The sequence below is a fragment of the Chrysochloris asiatica genome, unplaced genomic scaffold (genome assembly GCF_000296735.1).
Source record: "Chrysochloris asiatica unplaced genomic scaffold, ChrAsi1.0 scaffold00171, whole genome shotgun sequence".
In the NCBI taxonomy this organism is placed as follows: Eukaryota; Metazoa; Chordata; class Mammalia; order Afrosoricida; family Chrysochloridae; genus Chrysochloris; species Chrysochloris asiatica.
In genome coordinates this window covers 2,074,673-2,099,293 of record NW_006408689.1, presented here as the reverse complement: position 1 = coordinate 2,099,293, position 24,621 = coordinate 2,074,673, and the positions used below count along the sequence as shown (strand labels likewise).

Sequence of the window (24,621 nt, the reverse complement as noted above, 5' to 3'; positions counted from 1 at the left end):
GTGAACAAAGAGTAAAGAGTAAAACTGTAAAATCTAGGCATACAAACAAATGGTCCTTTTATCCTAACTGAATACTTATCAGATGGGTGTTGTTGTCATTAACTCATGTTGTTGTTGTTGTTAAGTACCATGGAGTCGGTTCTGACTCATAGTGACCCTGCACAGGGTTTCTGAGGCTGTAAATCTTTACGGGAGCAGAGCGCCTCATCTTTCTCCCGCGGAACCGCTGGTAGTTTCGAACTACGGACCTTGAGGTTAGCAGCCCGATTCATAACCACTACGCTACCAGAGCTCCTTTAACTCATATCGGCCCTTTATAGGGCGGCTTCTGAGGAGCGGCTCGTGGTTTTGAACTGCCAAACTTGAAGTTAGCCATCCTGAGTTTACCCAACAGTGCCACTCCAGGACTCCTATGATAAGTGTGGTAGTTGTGTGCCATGGAGTGCATCCTGACTCATCGCGACCCTGTATAGGTTTCAGAGCCTGTAAACCTTTACAGGAGCAGAAAACCTCATCGTTCTTCTGAGGGATGACTAAGTAGATTTGAACTGTTGACCTTGAGGTTAGCAGCCAACTCATAACCCGGGCGGCAGCCAGCCTTCTACTGTAGGGAAAGTTTGCTGACCCGAACTATCACAATCTCCAGTGACTAATGTGAAAGACAAGGAGCTCTGGTAGCGTAGTGGTTACGAATCAGGCTGCGAATCTCACGGTAAGCAGATCGAAACTATCATCTCTTCCGTGGGAGAAAGATGAGGCTTTCTGCTCCCGTAAAGGTTGACAGCCTCTGAAACCCTGTACAGGGTTGCTATGAGTCGGAACCGACTCCACAGCACAACACAACAACAACAAAATGTGAAAGACAAAAAGTTGTGCCCAGATGTGCTTTCCTATGAAACTAAACCATCTTTAATCTAAAAGATGGAACACTGACTTGTAGGACTTTAGGAAAGTGTGACCAATTGGAACTTTGTCTTTTGTTGCTAATTGCAGCATATAAGAGTCCTTCTGAAAACATACTACACTTTTTTTTTTTTTTTAAATTCACTGCCACATGACAAAAACCAGAATCAAGTTGACTGGTAGAAGATCAGTACAACCAAAGACGAAGCTATTATTTCAAACTGTCAAGGGAAGGCAGTAAAATTGCTACCAGGTCTCCTTAAGTTACCCTTCAATAAAAAGAAGCCATCAGGGAAATAAGAGGAAAAGAAAACACATCAAAACCTAAAAAGTTCCTTTAAGTAAAATTATACGTCTGTGGCACCATGCCATCTGCTCTCTCTCTAGTTAGCATAATAAGCCAATCCACAACCTAAATATCTGCTTTCTAAAATCATTATGTACAACACAAAATGTAATCAATATATTTTTATTTGCTCTTTTAAACTGTAAAAGCTGCATTCATGTGGCATTATTGGAATATGCCTAAATGTCCCCGTAGGCACATTTTTCTTAAGTTGCTAGCTGACAATGAGGATTCCCAGGAGGCAAAAATGCTCAGCGGTTGAGCTACAATAGTCACAGTGAATAATAATCAAACTGGGGGTGGGGGTAGGGAGGAGAGGGGAAAAAAAAGAAAATGGCTTTGAAAAAGCAGCAGTAGTATTTATATATCATTTCTAACCCTTTTCTTCTAGCTGAAACACCTTTCACTTTGACTTCACTATTATAACTATATAATACATGTTTTAAAATTTTTCATTTGGCTTCTCTGAAATACCAGATGAAAATCCTGTGGTTCAAGGACTATCAAAATGTAAGAAGTATTTTGCTTTGTGATCATTTCAATTCTTCAGGCAAAACCCATAATCTCTTTTAATACATTCCCAAAGATATTTCTAACCAATATTTAGCAAATATGCAGAATCCAGCTTTAGGAGCCAAGTGCCAAATCTCATCCTCTTGAATATCCTTTGAGCTCTCAAAATAACATTAGAAACAGCCCAACTGCTAGTCAATCTACTATGAATAGTTTTAACAACTTTTTCATTCAATTGCAAAGCCTTTGTTCCAGTTGCCAAAACCTTTTGCTTAAAAGAGCAAGTAGTTAGTTACTCGGTGGTTCAAACTCACCAGCCTCTCCTCAGAAACTTCATACAGGGTTGCTATGAGTCAGAACCCACTCGACAGTACTTAACCACCACAACAGTCACTAGTGAAAAAACTTCAGCTCAGAGAGAGAACTGGAGAGTAGGGACACGCTATGCAGCGGAGTGGAACATAAAACCCATAAAACCAACAGCGACATCTTTTATATTAAAAATAAAAAAGCCCACACTAACTACACCTTCCCAATCCATTATCAAGGCAACATCTAAATATACAACTACAGCATTTAGAACTATGAAATGCCACCATTACAAGGCACCAGTATGATTCCTATAGTACTCCAATGATTATCCAGGTCACTGCTGTGGTAGACATCTCACCTGTTCTTTCTGTATACTCTTAAATGATGGAGAAACAAAGAAGGTATTATTATTGAGTTATTGAGGACAATCCTAGTGAAGAAAGGTTATTTTCTAAGACATGACTAACAAGGTTAGCCCAGGATTACCTTATTCTGGTTTTCGTTTTTTAAAAGATAGCTATACAAGTAATTTAGGAATAAACTGTTTAGTATTCAAGCAAAACCCTTGATGTTCAGATCTCTGGCAAGTTCAGAGCTCTGGCAATCAAAACTATGTTGTGCTACAGTAATTACTATGAAAAAACTTTCAGTGTTTGACATTAAAGAATAAAATAACATGATCCTTCTACCTCTTCCACATCTCTAAAGTGTGTTCAACATGGCAATTATCTTCGTTCAAGAAGCAAAGAGTTTAAACTGCACTGAAACTCAATTATACCCATGACTTTTTAAACATGCACTTCAAAAGGCAGGTTTCATCACATTCAAATCACTGAGTAAAATCTCTTCCCAAATTTATAAAATATATTTTAGTAACCCCACACATGAACCGACTCCATGGCACATAACCACCACCACCACCCACACACATACAAGACATACAAGTATAAAAATGATTCCTTTTTAGCTTTTGGACCCATTTTTCCGCTTCGTTAAAGCAGAAGGATGACTGAGCAATGATGAAAGACAAAGAAATTCCATTTAATAAGTCTTAGAACTGCCACCATTTTTAAAAACCAGATCACACACTTGTTAACAAAAAACATATTACACTTCGCTACTTTTAAGAATGCAAGAGAACTAGGAGTAGTAGATTTATGATTTAAGTGCTTGTGGCTAAAATAGCTTTCCAATTATCAAGGGCCTCTTAGGAAGAGCAAGAATGCATTATGTGTTAATGACCACAACCAGGGGTCCCTTCACGAGTCTTTTGTCAGAACCCGAGCAGATCCTCCCCGCAGCTTCACCATTAACATGTCTGTTTCCTGTCAGCCCACTCAGAGATAATGTCATTTATCTCAGGGAGGCACAAGCCCAGTCATTAGCTCCAATAAAAGACCTCAAACAAAGGCCGGATAATGTTTTACCCAGGGCTCTGACTAAATCCAGAACCACGAATTTTAGCGTCTAACAGTCAAGGGCTCAGAAGTTATTACTGAAGGAATATTGTCCTCATTATCAACAATTTTACACTACAGCTCTAAGCAAGAGTAAGGTCTACGTGTAGTAAACATCAACCAGTCCAGGGCACAGGCACACACTACCAGATTAACTGATAAACGCTGACCAGAGTTAGCCTTTTTCCCCCCTTGCCTCCAGGGGGAACTTTGACAGAATAATTCAGGTACTGACTAAATAGTTAGATCTTTGAAGAACTGACCCCTCGTTGTGATTGCCTGCAGGAAATGAATAACCATTATGAAGTGTTCAATAGCTGGGCTTCTGGAAATCTTTTAAATAAAAGTGGAACTGGTTAAAATAAATGTAGGAACATGTGTTTTCACAGTGTTGCTCACATTACTGCAATTTCAAGTTTCTATGAAGTACCAGGTGAACTTTTTTAAATTTAAACACACACACACAGAGAAACATAGTCAAAATTGAAGCAAATCTCAGCTATTCAATCCCTGCTTCTCATGCTGGAAACGAAGAACAGATGGTACTTTCCATGTTGTTTGAATCTGGTTATTGAACACCTCTGTGGTTAGGGAGATTTCTGCTTAGCACTTTCAGCATACATTTCATTTACTAACTATAAAATGCTGCTTAGGAAAAATAAGTCTTTATAACACTAATTAAAACAATCTTACAGCCAAGTAATTTCACTTGAAGAGCATTCTTAACCTCATGACATTAAGGCAATTAATCCTTTCCTTTTTGTTTTTAACAGACTATTTGCAAAGTTATTAAAAGTTGATAACCATTACTTATCTCCTTCAGCACCATCTTGATCAATTGTGTTTTTCAATCTCTCCAACAAACCCAACAGATTTTAAATGCTAAATACCAAAAGAGAATTCAGTTATGAGCCTATTCACATTAATACTCCAAGCTCCATAGGTTCTCACAGAAAACTTCCTTCAAGAAAGGGAACCCCCTCTGCAACCATCTCAAAATACCCTGTCATCCTCCAAGGAAACCTATAGAAAAGTAAGGCGCTGAGTCAATGCTTATTGGGAGCTACCCTTAGTTACCAAGGTTTATAACAGCTAAATCCCTTATGTAGCTTTCAAAACAGTTTGCTGTCAGACAACAATGGACTTTGTTCTTTAATTATAGCAAGTGACCTTTCTGCCCTTTTATTTCACAGTAGATAAACTGCACTCTCTAAACAGAATTTGTAGGGGGCACTATGTTTGGAAAAAAAAAAAAAAAAGAAAAGAAAAAGAACACATATCCAGAAAACTCATTAATCAAAATAGGTTCTTAAGCTGCTCACACTCACTTAGAAAAGGCACCAGAATTCCCTTGTGAGGTGTATAAAGCCTTCTATAAGACAGAAAAAAAGAAATGCGTATCTTTTAGACCAGTTCAAGAACCTCCCAATGAAAGCAGTATGATATTCAAGAAACGATTTTTTTTCCAAGAATATTTGCTAAGTAATCAGAACCCTAAGACACAACCCTAAGACCTCCGTGCCTTTCATTTCTATTTAAATATCAGTTACTACTTGAGAATTTTTCTATGTAATTTCCAAGTTTTCCCATGCTCAAATATATCCATGTTACTCTATATAACTATTTGGCCCAATTGAATGTCTCCATGCCTGATTTAAGACTGCTAAGAATACAAGAAGAAGCATCTCAAAAGAAAGGAGGGGGGAGGGGAAGAGGCAGGTTTTAACAACCTAAAGCCAACCCTGTCAAATCTACTTATTCAGACATGTCACTAGTGGCTTAACCACAAAATAGGCTATAGAAATATAGCTCAAACATTTTAGAATTATGGCATGTTTTGATTTTGTTCACGTATTAAGGGAGTGGCGACTTTTACAACATACTTGTGGTTTCCACATAAAGGAGTAGAACACTCATTGATTTAATTAGGTTTCATAGAGTCCAATTTATCATGTTTTACATGACTTTGTATAGTGAAGAAACAGAATAAACAGTCCAAAAATAGACATTTAACCAGTGACAGCTAGTCTTATGAATCGCCTGTGAACCTTCCAATCAGGGAGGGGGAAATACACACACACACAAATACACACACAGGTTTTTGGTTTTCACATTTGGCCCTTCATGAACCATATCTGATTACTGAAAATTAGTCATCTTCTCTCTTGAGGCACTTATCCTTCATAAACCCAGAGACTCAAGAAAGATTTAAAGTAAAAGCACTGTATAAAATGTCCAAAGAAACCTTTCTCAAAGATGCCTCTGTGTTGAAATATTCCGTCAGGGGAAGTAAATCTTTACTTCCTAATAGGTATCCTACCCATTAGGAAGTATTTTCTAAATTGAAGCCTAATTTTATATAACCATGAGTTAGTGGAATTAGTTACTTCCTTGGGTGGTATTCATGCAAGGAGTTCAACCTCTGTGTGCCAAGAATAAAAGCATTCTTAAGAGAAGTCATTCTGGGATTGAGGGGGAGGGGGTGTTGTGGAGAGGCGTCTGAAGGAATAAGATTTCAGATCCTGAGCCAACACCCCTGCCAAACAGAATGGCCAAGCCTGCAGGATTCAAGGCACTGAAAGCTGTCCCCAAAGGCCTCTTGTGCCAACACCAGTGGCTGTGGTTGGAAGTGCAGCTTCCTCTGGGCACAGGGGCCAGGAGTGAATATAAACGCAACATGCTCTTCCTCCCTCTTCCCTCCTGCGCCTCAGACCCGCCGTGACTTGTTTGCTTTTCATTAATGTAATTCATATGATCACATTTATACTGCACTGACTGAAGATGAGCGGCATGTATGTGAATAATTTAATTCTTCCATTCTTCACCTAGTTTCCTTCTCTGTAGCTTGAAAGTGAAAAGAACACAAAAACTGGAGAATCGACACCGCACTCTAATCTCAGTTGCCATGACAGCAGCCTTTGAGATACTGAAATGTTCCGATTGCCAGCTAAACAAAATTGTTGAATGTGAACATTTGGCTGGAAGATTAAAAGGCTAAGGAGAATGCGAAAGGGCAGTACCTCCCACATTCCAGGCAGCCAGTGAATCCAATCAAATGGCTCTGACTCCTTAACCACAGCCATTGTGAGCACTGGATTAGGGCAATTCATCTAGACAGTTAAAGCAGATTAGAACTGCAATTTGAAGACTATTGGTAACAAAAGTAAATGCCCTACTGTACTAAGTTAATAAGAAGATTTCAGAAAGCCTTTTAACATAAATTATGTGGAACAACACATTTAAACATAAGAATTGAAACCTGGGATTTAAAAGATTTCATCACTTAAAATATTATCTGACTAAGGGGATATGAATAAAAGACAAGTTCAGTGGCTTTCTGTACTTTCTGCATTATCCCCACCTTAACTGTCATCTTCATAAGCTTCAAAAATCACAAAAATCAAAACTTTATTCCTGTACTCCAACTTAAAATCTGAACGCACACACAAAGGCTTAAATAGAGCAGTAACTAATTTTATATAAAAAATAGTCAATGGCATATTATCACCACTAGTAATTTTGATTAAGTCAAAAAGACCAAAATTCAAATGATTTGATCAACATACTTCCAAACATCCATGCCATAAACCACATCAGGACAAAATTTTGCTTCTGCAACGTACAACCTGTAGAATTAACCTAAGGGCTAATTTTATAGAAACATCATTCACACCCCCAGTTCTCTCCCGACCTGCCTGGTGAATAGAGGACCTTCTGTTCCCAGAACTTACTCAATGCATAACAATCACTAGACCAGTAAAACAGGCCTCCATCCGTGAGTAACATAACAGTGGAACAGTTTTTCCAAAGGCAGTGTCTAAATACAGACGACAGATTATAAAGTACTGACAAAGATGAGAGGAAGGGTCCATATTGCTCAAATGCAACACATAATTCTATTATTCCACTTCGCTACTACCTCCCGCAGCCCCTTGGGTTATGTTTTCACATTTCAGGAATACCAATCCACCAAGTCTATTTCACTTTTCTTACCAATCTTTCAGCTCCCCCAGTCAAGCTAGAAATCCAAGTATCTAGCCTCAGGGTGATCCAAAGAGTGATAACACTCTTAAATCTCCAGCTAAGAACTGTGTAAGCGAACCAGGGTAGAATCCTAGTAGCAACCAGAAGCATTCCAATCCTTATGCACAGTTATGAAATCAATGACCCAAGGACACCAAGGTTGGGGTTTGACTCAGGACCAATAACAGGAACCCATCCAAGGCTGTCCTTTGACAGACTATTTTGGAGAAAGCAAGAGGGCGGGATGAGTTGAAGGTGGAGTGTAAATAAGAATCCTCGACATACCTCTCCAGGGAGGGATCGTGAACTCTGTATCTAAGGACACATTACCAGAAATACCAGGACGTGTAAATTAAAACAGAAGACAGTTATCCTTAGGGGATAAACCAGGACAAGAGTCAAGTGGGTGCATGAGCGGGTTTTCTATTAAAAGCACACCACATTTAGCTGACTGGCCAGGAGCCCAAAAGTCTTCTCCTAGTAGCACTTCAGTTCCTCCCACCTGAGGACCCAGACACAAGCACCACAAACACCAGTAGCCAACAGAAGCAAGAGCCAACCATTGCACACAAGTAAGCTTCCCCCATACCAAATTTTAATATAAAGGATGCATATAACTGACATTTCACAGAGAACCAAAAAGCATGAGTAAGAAATGTAAGGCACACAGAGGCACACACCCTCACACCCCCACACAAATACACACAAAGAAGAAAGTGGGAGAAGTAGGAAGGCGATTTTATCCTACCTTCTCAGTTTTCAGTTTCTTGATTCGCCTGTGGCTCTCCTCCTCCTCCTCTTCCTTCTTTACCAACATAGAGTTTCCCATGAGCCCTGAATCCGGGGCACTTTTGCTAACTTCCCCTGCAGTGGCGCCGCTGCCACTCCCAGTGCCCCCGCAGTGGAAGGGGCTGGTGCCACCTCCATTGCTCTTGGCTCCAAAGCCATAGAGGTGCCCCCCGGAGGGGGCCTGGACGCCACTGCCATTCTGGTGGCCCTGAAGCAGGTCGTGCTTGTCCTTCCTGGATTTCCCCGCATCCTTATCCCTCTTGGCTCCTCGGCTGCTCTGGCTTTTACCTGGCTTTTCCTCTTTGCTTTTCCCACAAGAGGCTGCCCCCGCGGTGGCAGCGGAGGTGCCGGTGCTGGTACTATTATTGCTGTTTGGGTTGCCGCCGCCGCCGTTGCTCACACTTTGACCCAGCGCTGAATTCATGCCAGTTGCCTCTCCAGGGCGCCCTTGGACTTCCTGCCTCTTGCCAGTGCTGCTGATCTCGGGAATCCCATACAAGGCAGCAGAAGGCAGAGATTTATTAGCATCCTTAGAAGTTTTACTCCTTTTCACTTTTGATTTGCTGGTCTCTTTGTGTGAATTCCCCTGGGGAGCAGAAGGCTGAACAGAAGCAAATTTTAGGCCATCAGCTAAGGCTGTGGTAGCACCGGCCCCACTGGAGGCCAGACCTCCACAATCCTTAGAGTTGCTGCTGCTAGTGGTGTTGGTGGAATTATTCATCTCAAATTTCTGTCTGTCCTTCTCCAAATCAGCGTCCAAATCAATTATTAAATTTCCAACCCCAATTTCCCAATCATCGCCACTGTCATAAGTATCAACCGTATTTGGATCCACACCTTTTCCAGCAGTAGTAATGTTCACTGACATCCTGAAGATGAGCTCTCTAGAATAAAAATCCGATGAACTTTCCTTTGGAGATGAGGGGACATTCGTTTAGCTCCGCTGGGCTTTCTCTTAAAGAAAAGAAAAAAAAATCTTCCAATCTTCCGCTTCTTTTTCCTGCCCCAGGAATGTGTCCAGGGATTTTACACCCTTCAGTCCAGGTCCACCTTTTCCTGTGAAAGGGGGAAAAGTCGAATATTTCTTGTCTGGGTGTTACCAGAATAAAAAACTATTAAAACTGGGGTGTCAGTAAGGGGTACAAGAAAGGATGGATAGTAAAGAGGCTCATGTATTGTCTCCACAGTCCAATATCAGGTTTAAAGGAAAATAACCAAACCCCAAAAACATACCCATGGCAGTGAACATCTTACAGTAGCTAAAAAGAAAATCCCTTTATCAACAACACAAAGAGAATCACTTGTTAAAAAGCACTAAACTATCTTAAGGATCTGATTCAAGTCCAAAGAGGTTAAAAAAAAAAAAAAAGTAGGATTTTTGTCTAGCACATGTGGTAGATATCTCAACCCCAGAAACAGCCTGGATACTTAGAAGAGAGGGAGGAACACGGCTTTAAACATCACTAAACATTTCCTAGATCTTGGCAATTTAAAACATCAGACCCTGTAAATTCTCTGAGGGTAGTTTCAAAAATACTGTTCCTTGAATTTTCCTTATTTCTGATTTTATTATTTCTTACAAATTGTCTTGGCATTCTGGTTTTTGTTCCCAGTAAGGAACAGAAAATAACCAATATACTCATACACAAAACTCCCACCAAGCCTCTTTTCCCAAAACAGTCTATACATATTTTGAAATACACACGTCTTTAAGAGCATTTCTCTACGGAAAAGACAGTGTTAAATAAAAGGTTAAACGTCTGCCTTTTGAGGAAAACAAAAACATCTGAACAATTCTACCGTATTCCTAGGTCACAGAATTGCTCAGTCTGTTAAATATGGTGCTATGACTGTACAGGAAACTGATTAAGACATACACTTTAAGTGATCTGCGCCAAGGTGGCCTCAATGACCGCAAATGAGTGTGTGTTTGACAAAGATCAGTTAAAACGGTTTTTAAAGGGATCAGCCCCCTTTTAACAGTTGATTGTCAAGAAATATAAATAAATATACATACACACACACACACACACACACAGACATTGCTTACCTTTAATCCTTTATCATATTTTAATTAGGCCAGCAAATCAAAATGCCTTTCCCACTCCACTCGGCAAACAAGCCTGTGCCTCATTTTACTTAAACACCAAATGATCAAGAAGGAAGAAACCAAATAACACATCTCAGCCAGAATAATCACTCGATAACATTATTCCACCTCCCCACCCCCCTTTTGGCAAACGGATCAGGAGTCCTTTTCTCCTTAAAAAAAAAAAAAAAATGTGTCACTGTACAGCTGGAAGATAATGTTTCACATTCACAACAGAAGCACCAAGGGTTTTTTTTTTTCCTCTTAACAAGCATCGAGAATAATAGTTGTAAAAAAAAAAAAACTTAGAGAAAAAAGTTTTCCCAACTTCTCATTCCGCCTTCAGTTCCAGACTTCAGAGTCACCGTGATCAGTAAGTAATGATCCCATGTAGCAAACCTACAGGCGTCCGCTAGTAACAAGACAGAATGTGCTAACATCGGGATAAATTAGTGAAAGGGAAGAAAGAAGAAGAAGAAAGGACTGAAAATCTGGGCTGGATTCCGCCTGTTAGTCGGGAAGTGGCATTTTTCCGCCCGTCCTGACAGATTTGATTTCTAGAACTAACTTAAGAGAAAAGGAGGGGGAAGGAGAGCGGGAGGAGGAGGAGAAAAAGGAGGAAGAAAGGGTGGGATGAGAAACTGGGCAAGAGGAGAAAAAGAAAGGTGTGGAGGGGGAGGGGAGCATAGATGATTCAGTAAACTGATAAACCAGTTAAACAGCATTCGCTCAGGGAGGGGGTCGTTGGGGTGGAGAGAATAACGGCGTCTAAAATTGGTTCAGTCTCCTAACCCTAAAGGATGTGATGTTTTCCTGTCTCATGTTGTTTTAAGCAAAAGGAACCAAGTTCCTAGCATAGTCCCGGAGGGGGAAGAAAATTCTCTGTCGCTTAAGCCAATCAGTCATGTGGTAATTCGATAATTACAGTTAAAAAAAAAAAAAAAATTTTTTTTTTTTTAAGCCGACCTTTTTCAGGACAGTTTTTCCCCTCACAGTCGCAGCAAACGCACCGGTGCGTCTCCCTTTTATTTATTTTCTCTCCTCCTCTCGCCCTCCCCCCCCCCTTGTGTTTAGTCAGATGGCCTTGGAGCTTGGCTTAGTATTTTTAATTAGCTGGCGTTTGGAAGCTAAAAGCTGTAATGAATTGTTGATGGATTGGAAGTGGAGAGTCGCTTTGCTGGAAATGTCGGGGCTGGGAGAGGGGGATGGGCGAGTTAGCAACAACCAACCATCTAAAAGGAGCGATTTTGTTACAGTGCAAGCCTTTCACATCACGTGAGGATCAAGGGCTCAATAGGTTGTCGTGAGAACAAAAATGGTGACAAGCGTATCAAGAAAATACTGATCTGGTCTTTAAAAAAAAGCTGAAGGTCTCTCCCCTCCCCTTGCTCACACTCCCCCCACCTCCGCCTCCCCCCTGCAGTGGGCACAGCTACAAGTTATGAATGTGAAACATTTCTCGGAGATCTAGGATCTCGGAAGTTAAGAGGGAGTGAAATGTAATGAATACAAGAGCAAAGCAGATGTTTTAAAGAAACACCTTATAAACCTTTCCTCAACTTATCTCCAATTTGTCGGTTCTCCCAAGTGGCTAGGAACTGGAACGCCTAAAGCGGGGGGGGGGAGAGGGGCTCCGAGCTACTTGGATTTTAGGGACCCCTTATGTATTAAACAAAGAAAAACATTTTTCTAGCTCCCATCCAGGTCCTGTAATAAACATACCATTGTTACTATATGTGGGTTTGTTTGGGTTGGGTGGGGCTTCCCCCCACCCCAATGGTATTTTGCTGGCTCTTTAAAAAGGAGGTGGAAAATGTTAATTATAGCCATTTCATGTCTTGGGTGACTAGTCCCTTGTTTAATATTAAATTATTGGACACTGCCATGTGACAGGCGACAGAAATCGGCTTGTTCTGCCCTTGCCCCAAGTCACTGGCTGGGTTTGGAAGAGGGTCTGCCCTGCTAGGATAGGAGAGGGAAGTGGTGAGGTGAACTGGAGAATGGACACTGTAAATCAGTATATGTAACTGTGTCACGTTTATTCTCCTTTGGGTTAAAGCCCAAGAGGTAATTTACTCAAGTTACCCCGAGTGCCCAGTCAAGCTTAATTTGTGTGAAGAAGTTACAAATACTTCACCCTCCACTGAATATAAATTCACCCTTCTTGGGTAGTTGTTCCAAATGCAAAAGCCAAACCCTGCAACTAGGTTCCTCATTTCAATGCATAAAACTCGCACATTCCCCTGCATGAAGTCCCCGCTAAGTGCTATATAGAGACACACCACGCAACCGTACTTACGGTCTGTATTGGATCGAGTTGACCTTTTCCTTCTAACTGCATTGAATGTGTTTGGTTGCAGCCGCTTTATTTTGGAAATTACAAATCTCTTCAACAAATTTATTATTAAAGAAGATGGACCATCAAATGTCACAGACCGTCCTGTGTATTTTTTATAAAAGAAAAAAGAAAAAGAAAAGAAAACAGAAATCCCCCTGGTGCACACACACAAGCTTGTTCTGCAACACTGAAACCAGGACTGAAACACAACACACACACAGGGGGAGTGGAGCAAAGGGAGCTCTCAGCCTCTATACCTGAAAGGGACTTTTCTTTGTTCCCAATGCCCTTTCGCATCGGGCCAATCAGAGAGCAGCTTTTATGAAACTGGGCTCTCTGATTGGATGGCTGCTTTCTCTTGGCTACTGTAGGGGGTTGAGATATACACACGTATAAAACACACACTGAGAGCGGGTGGGGGTGCAGTGGGGGGTGGTTGTGGAGACAAAGCGTTTTATTTTCCAACCAGATAGGGGTTGAGGAACCTCCTGCAGTAAGGGAAAGGGGAAAAAATGGTGCGCCTGTTTCAATTACTACATCATTCATATAAAACACTTATTTATTAAAACAAATCTCAAAGCAGGCTGCGAGGAAAGAATGTCGGTAAATACAAGTTTGATTGTGTTATCTTGGGGAAAATAATGTATGTGATCGCTCGGTGGCAGAGGGACGCCAAATGAGCCACTAGCGTGTAGCCAGGAGAAAAGGGAGGCTGGCTGTGTGGAAATGACTGCGAGCGCTTTGCTGGTTTCCCTTCCTTGTTCCAAGGACTCGGCAGCGCGAACTCGGAAGACTGGTTTTCTACACTGCAGTTTTTGGTTTTCAACCCTCCTCCACCATTCTGCCCGTACTGTAACACTCCCCTTCCCCCCCCCCCCCCCCGTATTCGCTGATTAAATAAGAAAAATCGATCTGGGGGTAAAAAGCGATGGTGGGGAAATAAATAACCCTTTAGTTACCAGTCTTCTGGTATACCATCAGTGTAAACGCAACCATCTAGCCACCACCACGTGAACGATTCTCCCCTGATTATTAGTAACAAATATTTTCCACCTGGTCTTTACGGCTCCAAAAATTAAATAAGGTTCCAGCCAAACATATTAACACCTCAGGCCAGTCTCATTTTTAAAAAATATTATTATTTTTTTAGTTGTGGAGGTAAATGTACTTGGAAAGATTAACCCCTTAAACAATCCCATTCCACATTTTTAAACTGATCTTCAGAATTCCTATTTTCCCAAATCTATAACCATCTCTTCAGCGAGTGGAAGTCCTCTGGATGATACTTTTCTCAGTCCACCAAGAATACAGGACTCTTTTAGAATGTATTGAATTTATTGTAGCACAAATGCCAGTAACCAAGTTAATGGGCCTCTTAGGTCAGAGGATAAGACAGGTTAATATGACATAAATTCAGTGCTGTACCTTAACAGCTAATATATTTAAACTAATGTATTTATATGTGCTTTAGAGCACGTTTTATTTTTAATTTTTCATTGTTACGTTCCCTTATTTTTAGGTACCACAGTGTAGAAATGCTAAAGCTAAAAGATGCTCTGAATTCAATCAAAAGTATCATTATGCTAAATTTTTTTTAAGCCTATGGCATACTGGCATATGGTGATTCCTGCAGGACAATTACAGTTTAAGAATGTATTTTAACTAAGTCAAATGAACATACAAAAATGGGTTAGTAGTATCAAGATAGCTTGTGAGGTAAACATTCAGTGATAACTTTGTAGATCAATAAAAATATTTATTTCACATGTTATAATGGGTATTGACTCATGTTTTAGCTTTCCATATATTAGTCCATAAAAACATTGCCAATTACTTGTTTCACAACCCCACATGAAGTATATTTGATGCTGCAAATAATAAACAGCAGTTTCCACCCTTTCCTGAGGTATATAAACCAGAGGAATGAAATCTATAATAGTGCTCGTTGTTACTGTTAAGTGCCATTGAGTCAGTTCCGACCCATAGCGACCCTGTCTGGATCTCCATAAATCAATTTACATTCAAATCAAAACTGTACATTAACAAATAAAATGGGGCAAATTTTATATCTGATATATAATTATCTTCCCGTTTAGCTTTGCTATTTTTTAGTTTTGATTGTACAGATTTGACAATTTGATTATGTTCCATTAATAATAACATAACATGTAGTGATTTAAAATTTTTCTTCTTTTGGAAGAATGTTTCCTCCTAGAACCAGATCACTCTTGGGAACTTGCTATATCCCTGGGGTGTCATCTATATTTCAGCCTTTGAAAGTCCACAGCTACCCCATATGCTCTATCAGTCTGGTAAAAAAAAAAAAAAAAAATCAATGGTTAGCTCTTAAAAACAACAGGATTTCAAAGAGCATTGAAAATTGGAGAAGCATGTGAGAATTCCTTATACACACTCCTTTCATGGCAAAAGCAAATCAAGGAAGTCTGCAAGATAGATATACTATAAGTAAAAATGAATTTATCCTTCCTTATTCTGAAATAATCTGTTCTAACCCTGGTGTGGCACTGTGGGTTGATGTGCTTGAATATAAAGTTGGTTTGAACCACAGGATTGGCGGTTCAGGTTCACCAGTTGCTCCCTGGAAACCCTATACAGGATTGCTATGAGTCAGAACAGACTCAATGGCACTTAGCAACAACAACTACCCCTAACCTGGTTTGCCACCATAGGGTCTGCACTTAACAGCTAATCACCAAGGTCAGCAACCATTCAAACCCACCAGCTGCTCCTCAAAAACCCTACACAGGGTCAATATGAATTGAAACCAATTCCGTTGCACTGAACAACAACAATCCTGAACCTTGAATCTTTTCAATGAGCCCACTAGTCAAAAATGAAGGTCTAGGCTGAAATGAACCACACATATCTCACAATATATTGATAAATGCAAGCATATTCCTTCTGTTTCTATATTAATGTTGGTCCAACTCATAGCAATCTGCATAGGGGTTCTGAAGAGTTGTTGTTGTTAAGTGCCGTTGAGTCTTCCAAGTGTTTATTCTACAGTGCTACACTAGAACTCCCCATTTCATATATTGCCACACTCATTTATAGCCTACCTCCCATTCTCAACCCCCCAAATTCTTCTTGAGACTTTTGAATAAATCAATGTTGTTTTGGCTTGGCTCTGGCTTGTTTTGTTTTGTTTTGTTTGACAAAGGGGCCAATCTTGAGCCATCAGAGGGCTATCTGCTAATTGATGACTGAAACTAAGTAGTTAACTAACAGCTTTGAAAGTTTGAGCTACTCTCCTCATAAAATTTGAAAGGTCTACTACCTCCTCCCACTCCTCAAAGGGTCACTATGAGTTGGAGCTCACTGGAAGGCACTTAGCAACAACAACAGGGCCTCAGGAGAAAGAAGAGGCTTTCTGCTCCTGTAAAGATTTACAGCTACGGAAACCCTATACTGGGTTGCTGAGTTGAAACAGACTCCACAACATATAACCACCATCACCACTGTATTTGCAGAGAGGAAAAGCTTTATCTCAATCTCTTAACAATTGAACAGGAAACAGTCTAGTCTTTATACTAATAGCCACAAGTATCAGTATAACTTAATGATACCAGAGCACTCTGTATAATTATATGTATTTGTAATTTTACATGTTAGTGTAAAATTACTCAGAAATGTGATAGGCAAGAGAAGTCTGAAAGTGAGTCAGGGAGGAATTAAGGGGCAGGAGGAGCATGTGGATAGTTAGTTAAAGAATATCATCTCACCACTAACACTGCATTCTCCCTGTACCCAAGAGCAAGTGCCACATCACTTACAGAATGACAACTTACATAAGGACAAAACAGCTCAATGCTGAGGAGGCTGGGGGTGAGGGAAGACTTCATTCAGTAACAATATATGCTGGTCTTCCTTTGGTACAATTAATCTAATGTGTAGTGTATTTAAGATCAGAAAATCCTTGGAATGGAAGGGAGTCTATATCTAGGCCTAGCTTTTCTCAATCTATGCCAACATTAACCCTGGAAATCTACTTAGGACCAAGGGTGGAAAGAAGTTAAAAAGTAAGGTTACAAAATATAAAATCTATCTGGAAATGGACTTAAGGGAAAGGAACTTAATTTAGACATATTGAGAAACTCAATGGGTACCCAAGACGATTGTGGAGAAAGATTGTTACCTGTCTGGAGTGGTTTTTTTTGTTTTGTTTTGTTTTTAAGAACAGGCCTGCCTCAAGGCAGGGGAACAGGTGACCTATCCTGTTTTCTAGGGAATGTAGAGCAGGTGATTTAATAAACACCCACACAAACACTAGAAGGTCTTCAATCCTTTCACCTACATACAAAGCTCTTACTTCCTACCCTGCTAAAGAACTTCTAGAGAAAATGCGTATTCTGCCTTTTCATGTTTCTGTATTTTTAACAATGTTCATCTCTAGACAGCTGTCACCAGATGAGCAGTGTCCTTAGTCAAACATTTACCACTTTGCATTATATCCTGAAATTTCAGAAAACCAAGATACAGCTTCAAGAAATAGGATTCAATAGAGAAAAATCCAGCACTCTGAAACATTTCAGGTTCTTCCCAGGGGTTTCTAGGGAAGAAAAACATTAGTGGGTCCAAGTATGACGCGGTGGGCTAATATATCAGACTGCAAAGTCGTTTGAACTGCAAGGTCAGTGGTTCAAGCTCACCAACTGCTCCTTAGAAATTCTATACAGGGTCACTATGGATTGGAGTCAACTCAATGACACTTAACAACAACAACACAGAAGACAGCGAGTGTTTCCAATATATGTTTTGTGTGAATATAAATATTTTTGTACTTTATACAGAGCAAGATAGAAGTCCTGGTGTGGCACTATTGGTTAATGTGCTGGACTGCAAAGGTGGTTTGAACAGCAAGGTCGGTGGTTCAAGCTCACTGGCTAATCCTCGGAAATCCTGTACAGGGTCACTATGGGTCAGAACCAACTTGATGGGACTTAACAATAACTATACAACATAAGATCGGCGGTTTAAGTGTACCAGCCGCTCCTTGGAAACCTTAAACAGGGTCAAAACCAACTCCATGGCACTTAACACCAATAACATTTTTGTGTTAAACTTTCAGATCCTTTCTATACTGTTAGCTCACCTTCAACTTAAACTCCTTGGGGCACTCAACAGCCAACAGAGAGAAAAGAATAACTGCCTTGTTCCATCTTTATGCTACATTTTAACTTAAACGAATTGAGAAGACATAAAGTAAAATTTGCATGGTCTGATTTACTCTGGTAACATAGTGTGTTACCAGTTGGACTGCTAACTGCATAGTCAGCAGTTAGAATCTACAAGCTGCTCTGGGGGATAAAGATGAGGCTTTGTACTCCAGTAAAGATTTACAGTCTCAGAAACCCTATACAGGTTCGCTATGAGTTGAAACCAACTCCACGGCATATAACCACCATCACCACCATGAATTTTAATAGTGAAGAAGTCTAGTATTAAAGAAGGTAGTGCTTCTCCCCATATGTTCATGCATTTCCCTATTCCTTCTCCCAAGGCTCCATTTTTTAAATAGTCAAAAAGGAAAAGCAGTAAATCCTGTCGTTTTATGCCTTGCAGCATTATAGAGTATAAAAAAAAATTGCAAAACAGCACATTCTTCTAAAGGAAAACATTTGTATACTGCTTGCATTGAGAGAACTGCAATGTAGGTCAGTGTTAAGTGTCTGAAATCTTACCTCTGCTTGGCCCAGACTCTTGTGGTGTGGTATGTGCTACTTCTGAACAGGTGCCCAAGTAAGGTTTGTGGATGGGTTAGCAAAGTAAGGCAATTTACATAGCATGTAATGAAACCATTTCTGGAAAGGGATTTTTCTTTTTGCCAGTGGAGACTGAGTGCATAAAGAAGATCAAAACACAAGCCACATTTTTTTTTTTTTTAACTACTTATTGGAGAGTGCTGTTGCTGGTTTTATTACAATATGTATTTTACAGATTTAGGTAATAGCCCTGATTTTTCAAATCGACCTCTGTTTAGACACGTTTCACTTTGGGCTGTTTCTTGTCTGCAAAATTACAGTCATTTGCACGTTATTACAGTGAGTAGGAGACAGATTGTATTTAGCATTGGGTGGGGGAAGGGTTATTATGGGAAGCGATCTGCTACGGTCAGCACATAATTTCAGCCTGAAGAAAATTGCTTCTGAATGGCTGGTCTGTTAGCTAGCCAAGGAATGGTCACTGAGAGAGACTGCAAAATACTTCTGCTTAATCTGCATTATAGAGCTATTCTCATTTTCAGAATGAGGGTCTATGGAAAGAATGTGTGTAAAACTACATTTTAAAACTTGTCGAGTGAAATCCTGTCACTATTCTCTTTGAATTTAAAAATAATACAATAAAATGCTACTAAGCAGAAGGAAAGGTGCCCTGGCAGCATACTCGTGGTTGTGAGCTGCGTTGCCAACCTCAAGGTCAGCATTTTGAATCTACCAATTACTCTTCAGGAGAAAGATGAGACTTTCTGCTCCTGTAAAGATTTAAACCTCAGTAACCGAATACAGAATCTCTATGAGTCGGAACTGACTGGCACACAACCAACCACCACCAAACAGAAGAAAATCAGTGGGGAGCAGATTCAGTGATTACTTTGCACTCCATCCTTTCTTCCTTTCTGCTTTCTCTACTCTCCTTTTGTCATTTAAAAAAAAATTCTGCTTCTTAATGACTTTTGCATGTGTGTATGGAGGTCAATTTATCTCTAGCTTTCAGACATAAATGGCAACCCCAACGCCCCCCGAAAAAACCACCTAAAATAGCTTGTTTTGGGAGAGTAGCTGAATTCTCTTAATTGTGAATTATTTCATATACTTTTTGATGACTCAATATAAGGATTTTTTTTCAGCTATTTTAAATTATGTTCTCTTTGTACACACTTCACAAACCTGACAGCAGAATAATAAAGCAAAGATGTCCATCAAAGAAAACAACTCCTGTCTCATTTATAATTTAAATCAAACTCTTACAACCCCCTAAGGAAAGTCTCACAATATTTGGTTAAAAGAAATCAGGACACTAAAGTTTATTTTAAAGAAAACTAAGAGTTCCATTATACTCTGTTCTTTGGCTATTGAATACTACTTTTGTTGTGAACAACTGTGCCTCTTTTGTTTTCAAAATAAGCTTTCATAAAGGGTGAATCACTACAATGATTTGAAGAAAATGAAATAAACAACAGAAAGCCAGAAACTTGGTTTGCTGTTTTTTTCAGTTCAGCATTCCCTTCCTATCTCACAGCTCAGCTGAGCCTCCAGTATACCAGCCAATCATCATTATGGAAATATGGTTCTCAGTTTCCTGATTGGCTGATTCCTGGGCCTGTATGTAAAGGTTGCAACAGCTCAACACACATAGTGCAGATCAGCCAGCTCTGTGGATCCTCTTGTTACAAAAATATTTCAATCGCTTTTTATATATCCTTTTTTTCTTTCTTTTAATGATTCTTAAAATCATCTAGGAAAGAACTTTAAAAAAAAAATTGGTCTTATTGGGGATCTGCTAAGAATAAATTTGAATATAAAGGGACGTTTCCTCTAACATATTCTAATGTTTTCTGTTTATTTGGGTTATCATAGTGTGTCTTTGGATTTTAGAGGAATCTCATGAGAGTTAAAAGAACAAATTGTACTATCGCATAATTCACAATAAAACATTAAAAAAAAAAGAACAAATTGTTTTAACATATGTTTTAATTTGACAACTCTATAAATGATCACTTCCTGACAAATAATTTTTCTCTGGACATTTTAATGGGAGTAAAATTATATTAAAACACATTTAACTTAACACTGAAAAGTAGTCATGTCAGACCATTTTTAGGGGCAAAGGAGACAAAGTAATTTTCTTCATAATTGAAAAACATTGCAGTTTTGGTATAAATAAAAATTTGCTTTAAAAGTTTGTGGTTCTCTCAAATGGCCCACATGTGTCCTAAGGATATACAACTCTTTCAAGCATAAAATAGGTTTGTAATTCAAGAAAATGAATAACAGGAAATATATGTGTGATTTACCATGTTCCAGAAACTCTCTTGATTCTTTAAATGTATTAATTCATTTAATCTTTGTAGCCTTTCCATGAGACAAGTTCTATTATAGTCAGAAGAGGAAACTGGGGCATAGAAAGGATAAGAAACTTGACCAAATGTAGAAATCAATTCTTGGTAAAGCCAAGATAAATCTAAGAAGCGTAGCTCTAGTCTGGATGCTTAATCAATGCATTAGGTTGACCCCAAACCATGGCTGTTGGCAACAAAGCCACCAGTTTTGTTTAGCATAGGAACATGAGCAAGTGATTGATGATTTTTCTTTCTGAAAGAATGAATTTACCTCGCTTCTATCAAAGGACAACAATTATGATTATTTTTGCAGAAGATATTAATTCTATGCCAAGTAGGAGATGTGACACATTTGATCAGATATATGATATATGCAAATTATGTGAGAAAATATGTTGTGTTTGGTCCTAAGACTTGAAATAAAAAAATAAAATAAATCTGTTTCTTGTTATCACTCAATTGAAATGATTTAAACATTTTTAAAATGCTGCCATAATAAGTAGCAGACTGAGACTAAAAATGTCACCAGACTGATCATTGTAGAGACCGGTGAGGCATACATTGGGATCATAATGCATATACATAAATAATATATAATCCATTTACACAATACTATTTTGTCTACTTATATGTCACTAGCATACAATCATAGCTACAGATGTATATATGTGTATACATTTGAAATTCTCCAGATATATATATAAAAGAGAATGGAAAAAACATTCACAGGTGTTGGGGAAAGAAGAGACTGTTCAGAAACAAAATTTATCCGTTGACTTTAGAGCATTTTTCTCATTAACACAATAAGGTAAAATTGTCTGAAATTATATCACTGCACACGAGCAAGCTAAACATCCTGTAGATTGTACCTGGATCCTACCCCTTGTTCATTCGTTTGTCTGTTTGTTTTAAATCAAATTTACTTAAAAGGTCACAAACGATGAAAATTTATAATGCTGTATATGTACTTTCAACATGCACTTAGGAGACTTAATTAGACACCTCATAACCTTCTTTTATAAACTATATTTTAATAAAGAGGTTAAAAAATCAATCCTATTAAGAATTATTCCCATAGAATTTAAAGAATAAAGATTCAATATTACATAATATTACACATTGAAAGAATGAAGAAATACTTGGTAGTTTACATGTTTTCAATCTAATTTAAAAAATACAATTGAACAAATGAAACCAATAGTTCTGCCAATTAATTCTTAGTAGAATAGGAGCATACAGTGAAAGACTATAAAATATAAGCAACATTGAACAGAATTAGACAAAATGAAGAGAAAAGAAGTGTTTAATCTTCTCACAAAGAGGGCTATGACATTGACATTAAAAAGAGCACTGAAGAAGATGAAATCTTTGTTAACAGTTACTATTCTTAACAAATAGGATAAAATTTTGTGAAGTAATGAGATTATAACACAAGGAGTCACTGATAAAACTGTTACAGCATAAAATGGATAAACTATTAACTATAATGAGATTTAACTATCACTGTGAGAGAAATGATACATAATTAGAAAAAGGAACAGAATATATAAAGAAAGCAATGTTTCTATCCATGGCTCCAATTACTAAAAGTCTGGCGATTAAAGAAGAAAGTTGCACTGAGTCTATTAATAAATTATAAATTGAATTATCATTAATTGAAATAACAATAGTTGTCCTAAATCCAATTCCATTTCCTGTCAACTTTTCATTTTAACAAACACTTGTTAACAATTATTTACTCTGTGCAAGGCACACTTTACAAATATTAACGAATTTCCTGTGATTAAGCTCTAAAATATTCCTTGACTTGGTAATTCAAGGAACCTCTATTGTGTTATTAATGGTTCACAGAAGAAGATGTTGTGTTGAGTCATTTCCAAATCATAGCAACCCATGCACAACAGAAGGAAACTTTGTCTAGTCTTATACTATTAACACAATTGTTATTATGTTTTAGCCATTGTTGCTGCCACTGTGTCAATCCATCTTCTTGGGACTTTTCCACTTTTTCACTTACCCTCCACTCTACCTAGTATGATGTCCTTCTTTAGGGACTGATCCCTCCTGGGAAAATGTCCAAAGAATGAAAGGCAAACTCTCATTATCCTCACTTCTATGGAACATTCTGGATGTATTTCTTCCAAAACAGATTTGTTTGTTCTTTCTGGCATGGTATTTTCAATACTCTTTACAAACATCATAATTCAATTGCATCAATTCTTCTAAGGTCCAGTTCTTCATTGTCCAATTTTCATGCACATATGCAGCGATAGAAAATACCATGGCTTGGGTTGGAGACCCAGTCCTCGAACTCACATCTTTACTCTTGAACACTTTAAAAAGAACTTTTTTAGAAGATTTGTCTAATTCAAAGTGTCGTTTGATTTCATAACTACTAATTTCATAAGTATTGATTGTGAATCCAAGCAAAATCAAGTCCATGACAACCTCAATGTTTTCTGTTTATTATGATGTTATTCATTGGTCCAGTTGTGTGGGTTCTTATTTTCTTGAAATTGAGGTACAATCCATACTGAAGGCTAGTCTTCTGTCTTCATCAGAAAGTTCTTTGAGTCCTCTTCCCATCCACCAAGCAAGGTTGTGTCATCTGCATCTCCAAGGTTGTTAATGAGTCTTCTTCCAATTTTGATACAAAATTCTTATTCATGTAATCCAGCTTCTTGGATTATTTTCTCAGCATGCAAATTGAATAAATATAGGACAAAACTCCAGTGCACACCTTTCCTACTTCCAAACCATTCAGTATCATCTTGTTCTGTTCTAACAACTGCCTCTTAGTCTATGTACAGATTCCTTATGAACACAATTAAGTGTTCTGGAATATCCATTGTCCACAATGTTCTGATCCACACAGTTGAATACCTTTTCATAGTTAATAAAGCACAAAGAAACACCTTTTTGGTATTCTCTGCATATAGCCAAGATCCATCTGATAACAGCAATGATATCCCCATTTCCACTTCCTCTTCTGACTCCAACGTGACTTTCTGGCAGCTCTCTAATAATATACTACTGAAATGTTTTTTAAATTATCTTCAGCAAAAGTTAATTAAAAAAAAAAGTTTACTTGCATGTGATATTAATGATATTGTTTGATGATTTCCACGTTCTAGTGGGTCACCTTTGTTTGGAACAGGTACCAATATGGAACTTGTCCAATTGGTTGGCCAGGTAACTGCCTTAAAATGTTCTCGGCATAAATGAGTGTGCATCACCAGTGCTTCATCAGTTTGTTGAAAGATTTCATTTTTTATTCTGTCAATTTCTGAAGCCTTGTCTTTTGACAGTACCTCCAATGCAGTTTGGACTACTTTCTTCAATGCCATTGGTCCTTGATCATATGTTACCTCTTTAAATGGTTGAGTACCAACTTTTTAGTACAGTGATTGTATATTCCTTCCATCTTTTTTTTTATGCTTCCTGCATTATGCAAAATTTTGACCATAGAATCCTTCAATATTGCAAGTTAAGGGCTCAATGCCTTCATTAGTTCTTTCAGCTTGAGGAATGTTGAAGGTATTCTTCTCTTTTGATTTTCCAACTCCAGGTATTTGCACACTTCATTACAATACTTGACTTTGTCTCTCCAGCTACATTTGAAATGTTCTGCTTAGCTCTTTTCCTCATTTCTTCGGTTGCTTTGGCTGCTCTGTGCTCAAGAGAAAGTTTCAGTTCTTCAAGCATCCATTTTGATCTTTTCTTTCTTCCCTGACTTTTTCTTCATGTATGATGTTCTTTTTTTTTTTTTTT

General features: G+C 38.6%; 1 protein-coding gene across 1 annotated transcript in view; it reads right to left on the bottom strand.

Moving 5' to 3' along the window:
* The window catches only part of ZNF608 (zinc finger protein 608), a 156,441-nt gene extending 143,442 nt beyond the window's left edge, over positions 1 to 12,999 (bottom strand). The window contains exons 1-2 of the mRNA XM_006871626.1: positions 12,732 to 12,999; positions 8,303 to 9,399 (exon numbers count right to left, since the gene is read on the bottom strand). Coding sequence (XP_006871688.1) covers positions 8,303 to 9,211 — 909 coding nt within the window. The 5' untranslated portion in view covers positions 9,212 to 9,399; positions 12,732 to 12,999. The remainder of the gene's footprint in view (positions 1 to 8,302; positions 9,400 to 12,731) is intronic.
* Positions 13,000 to 24,621: the final 11,622 nt, after the last annotated feature.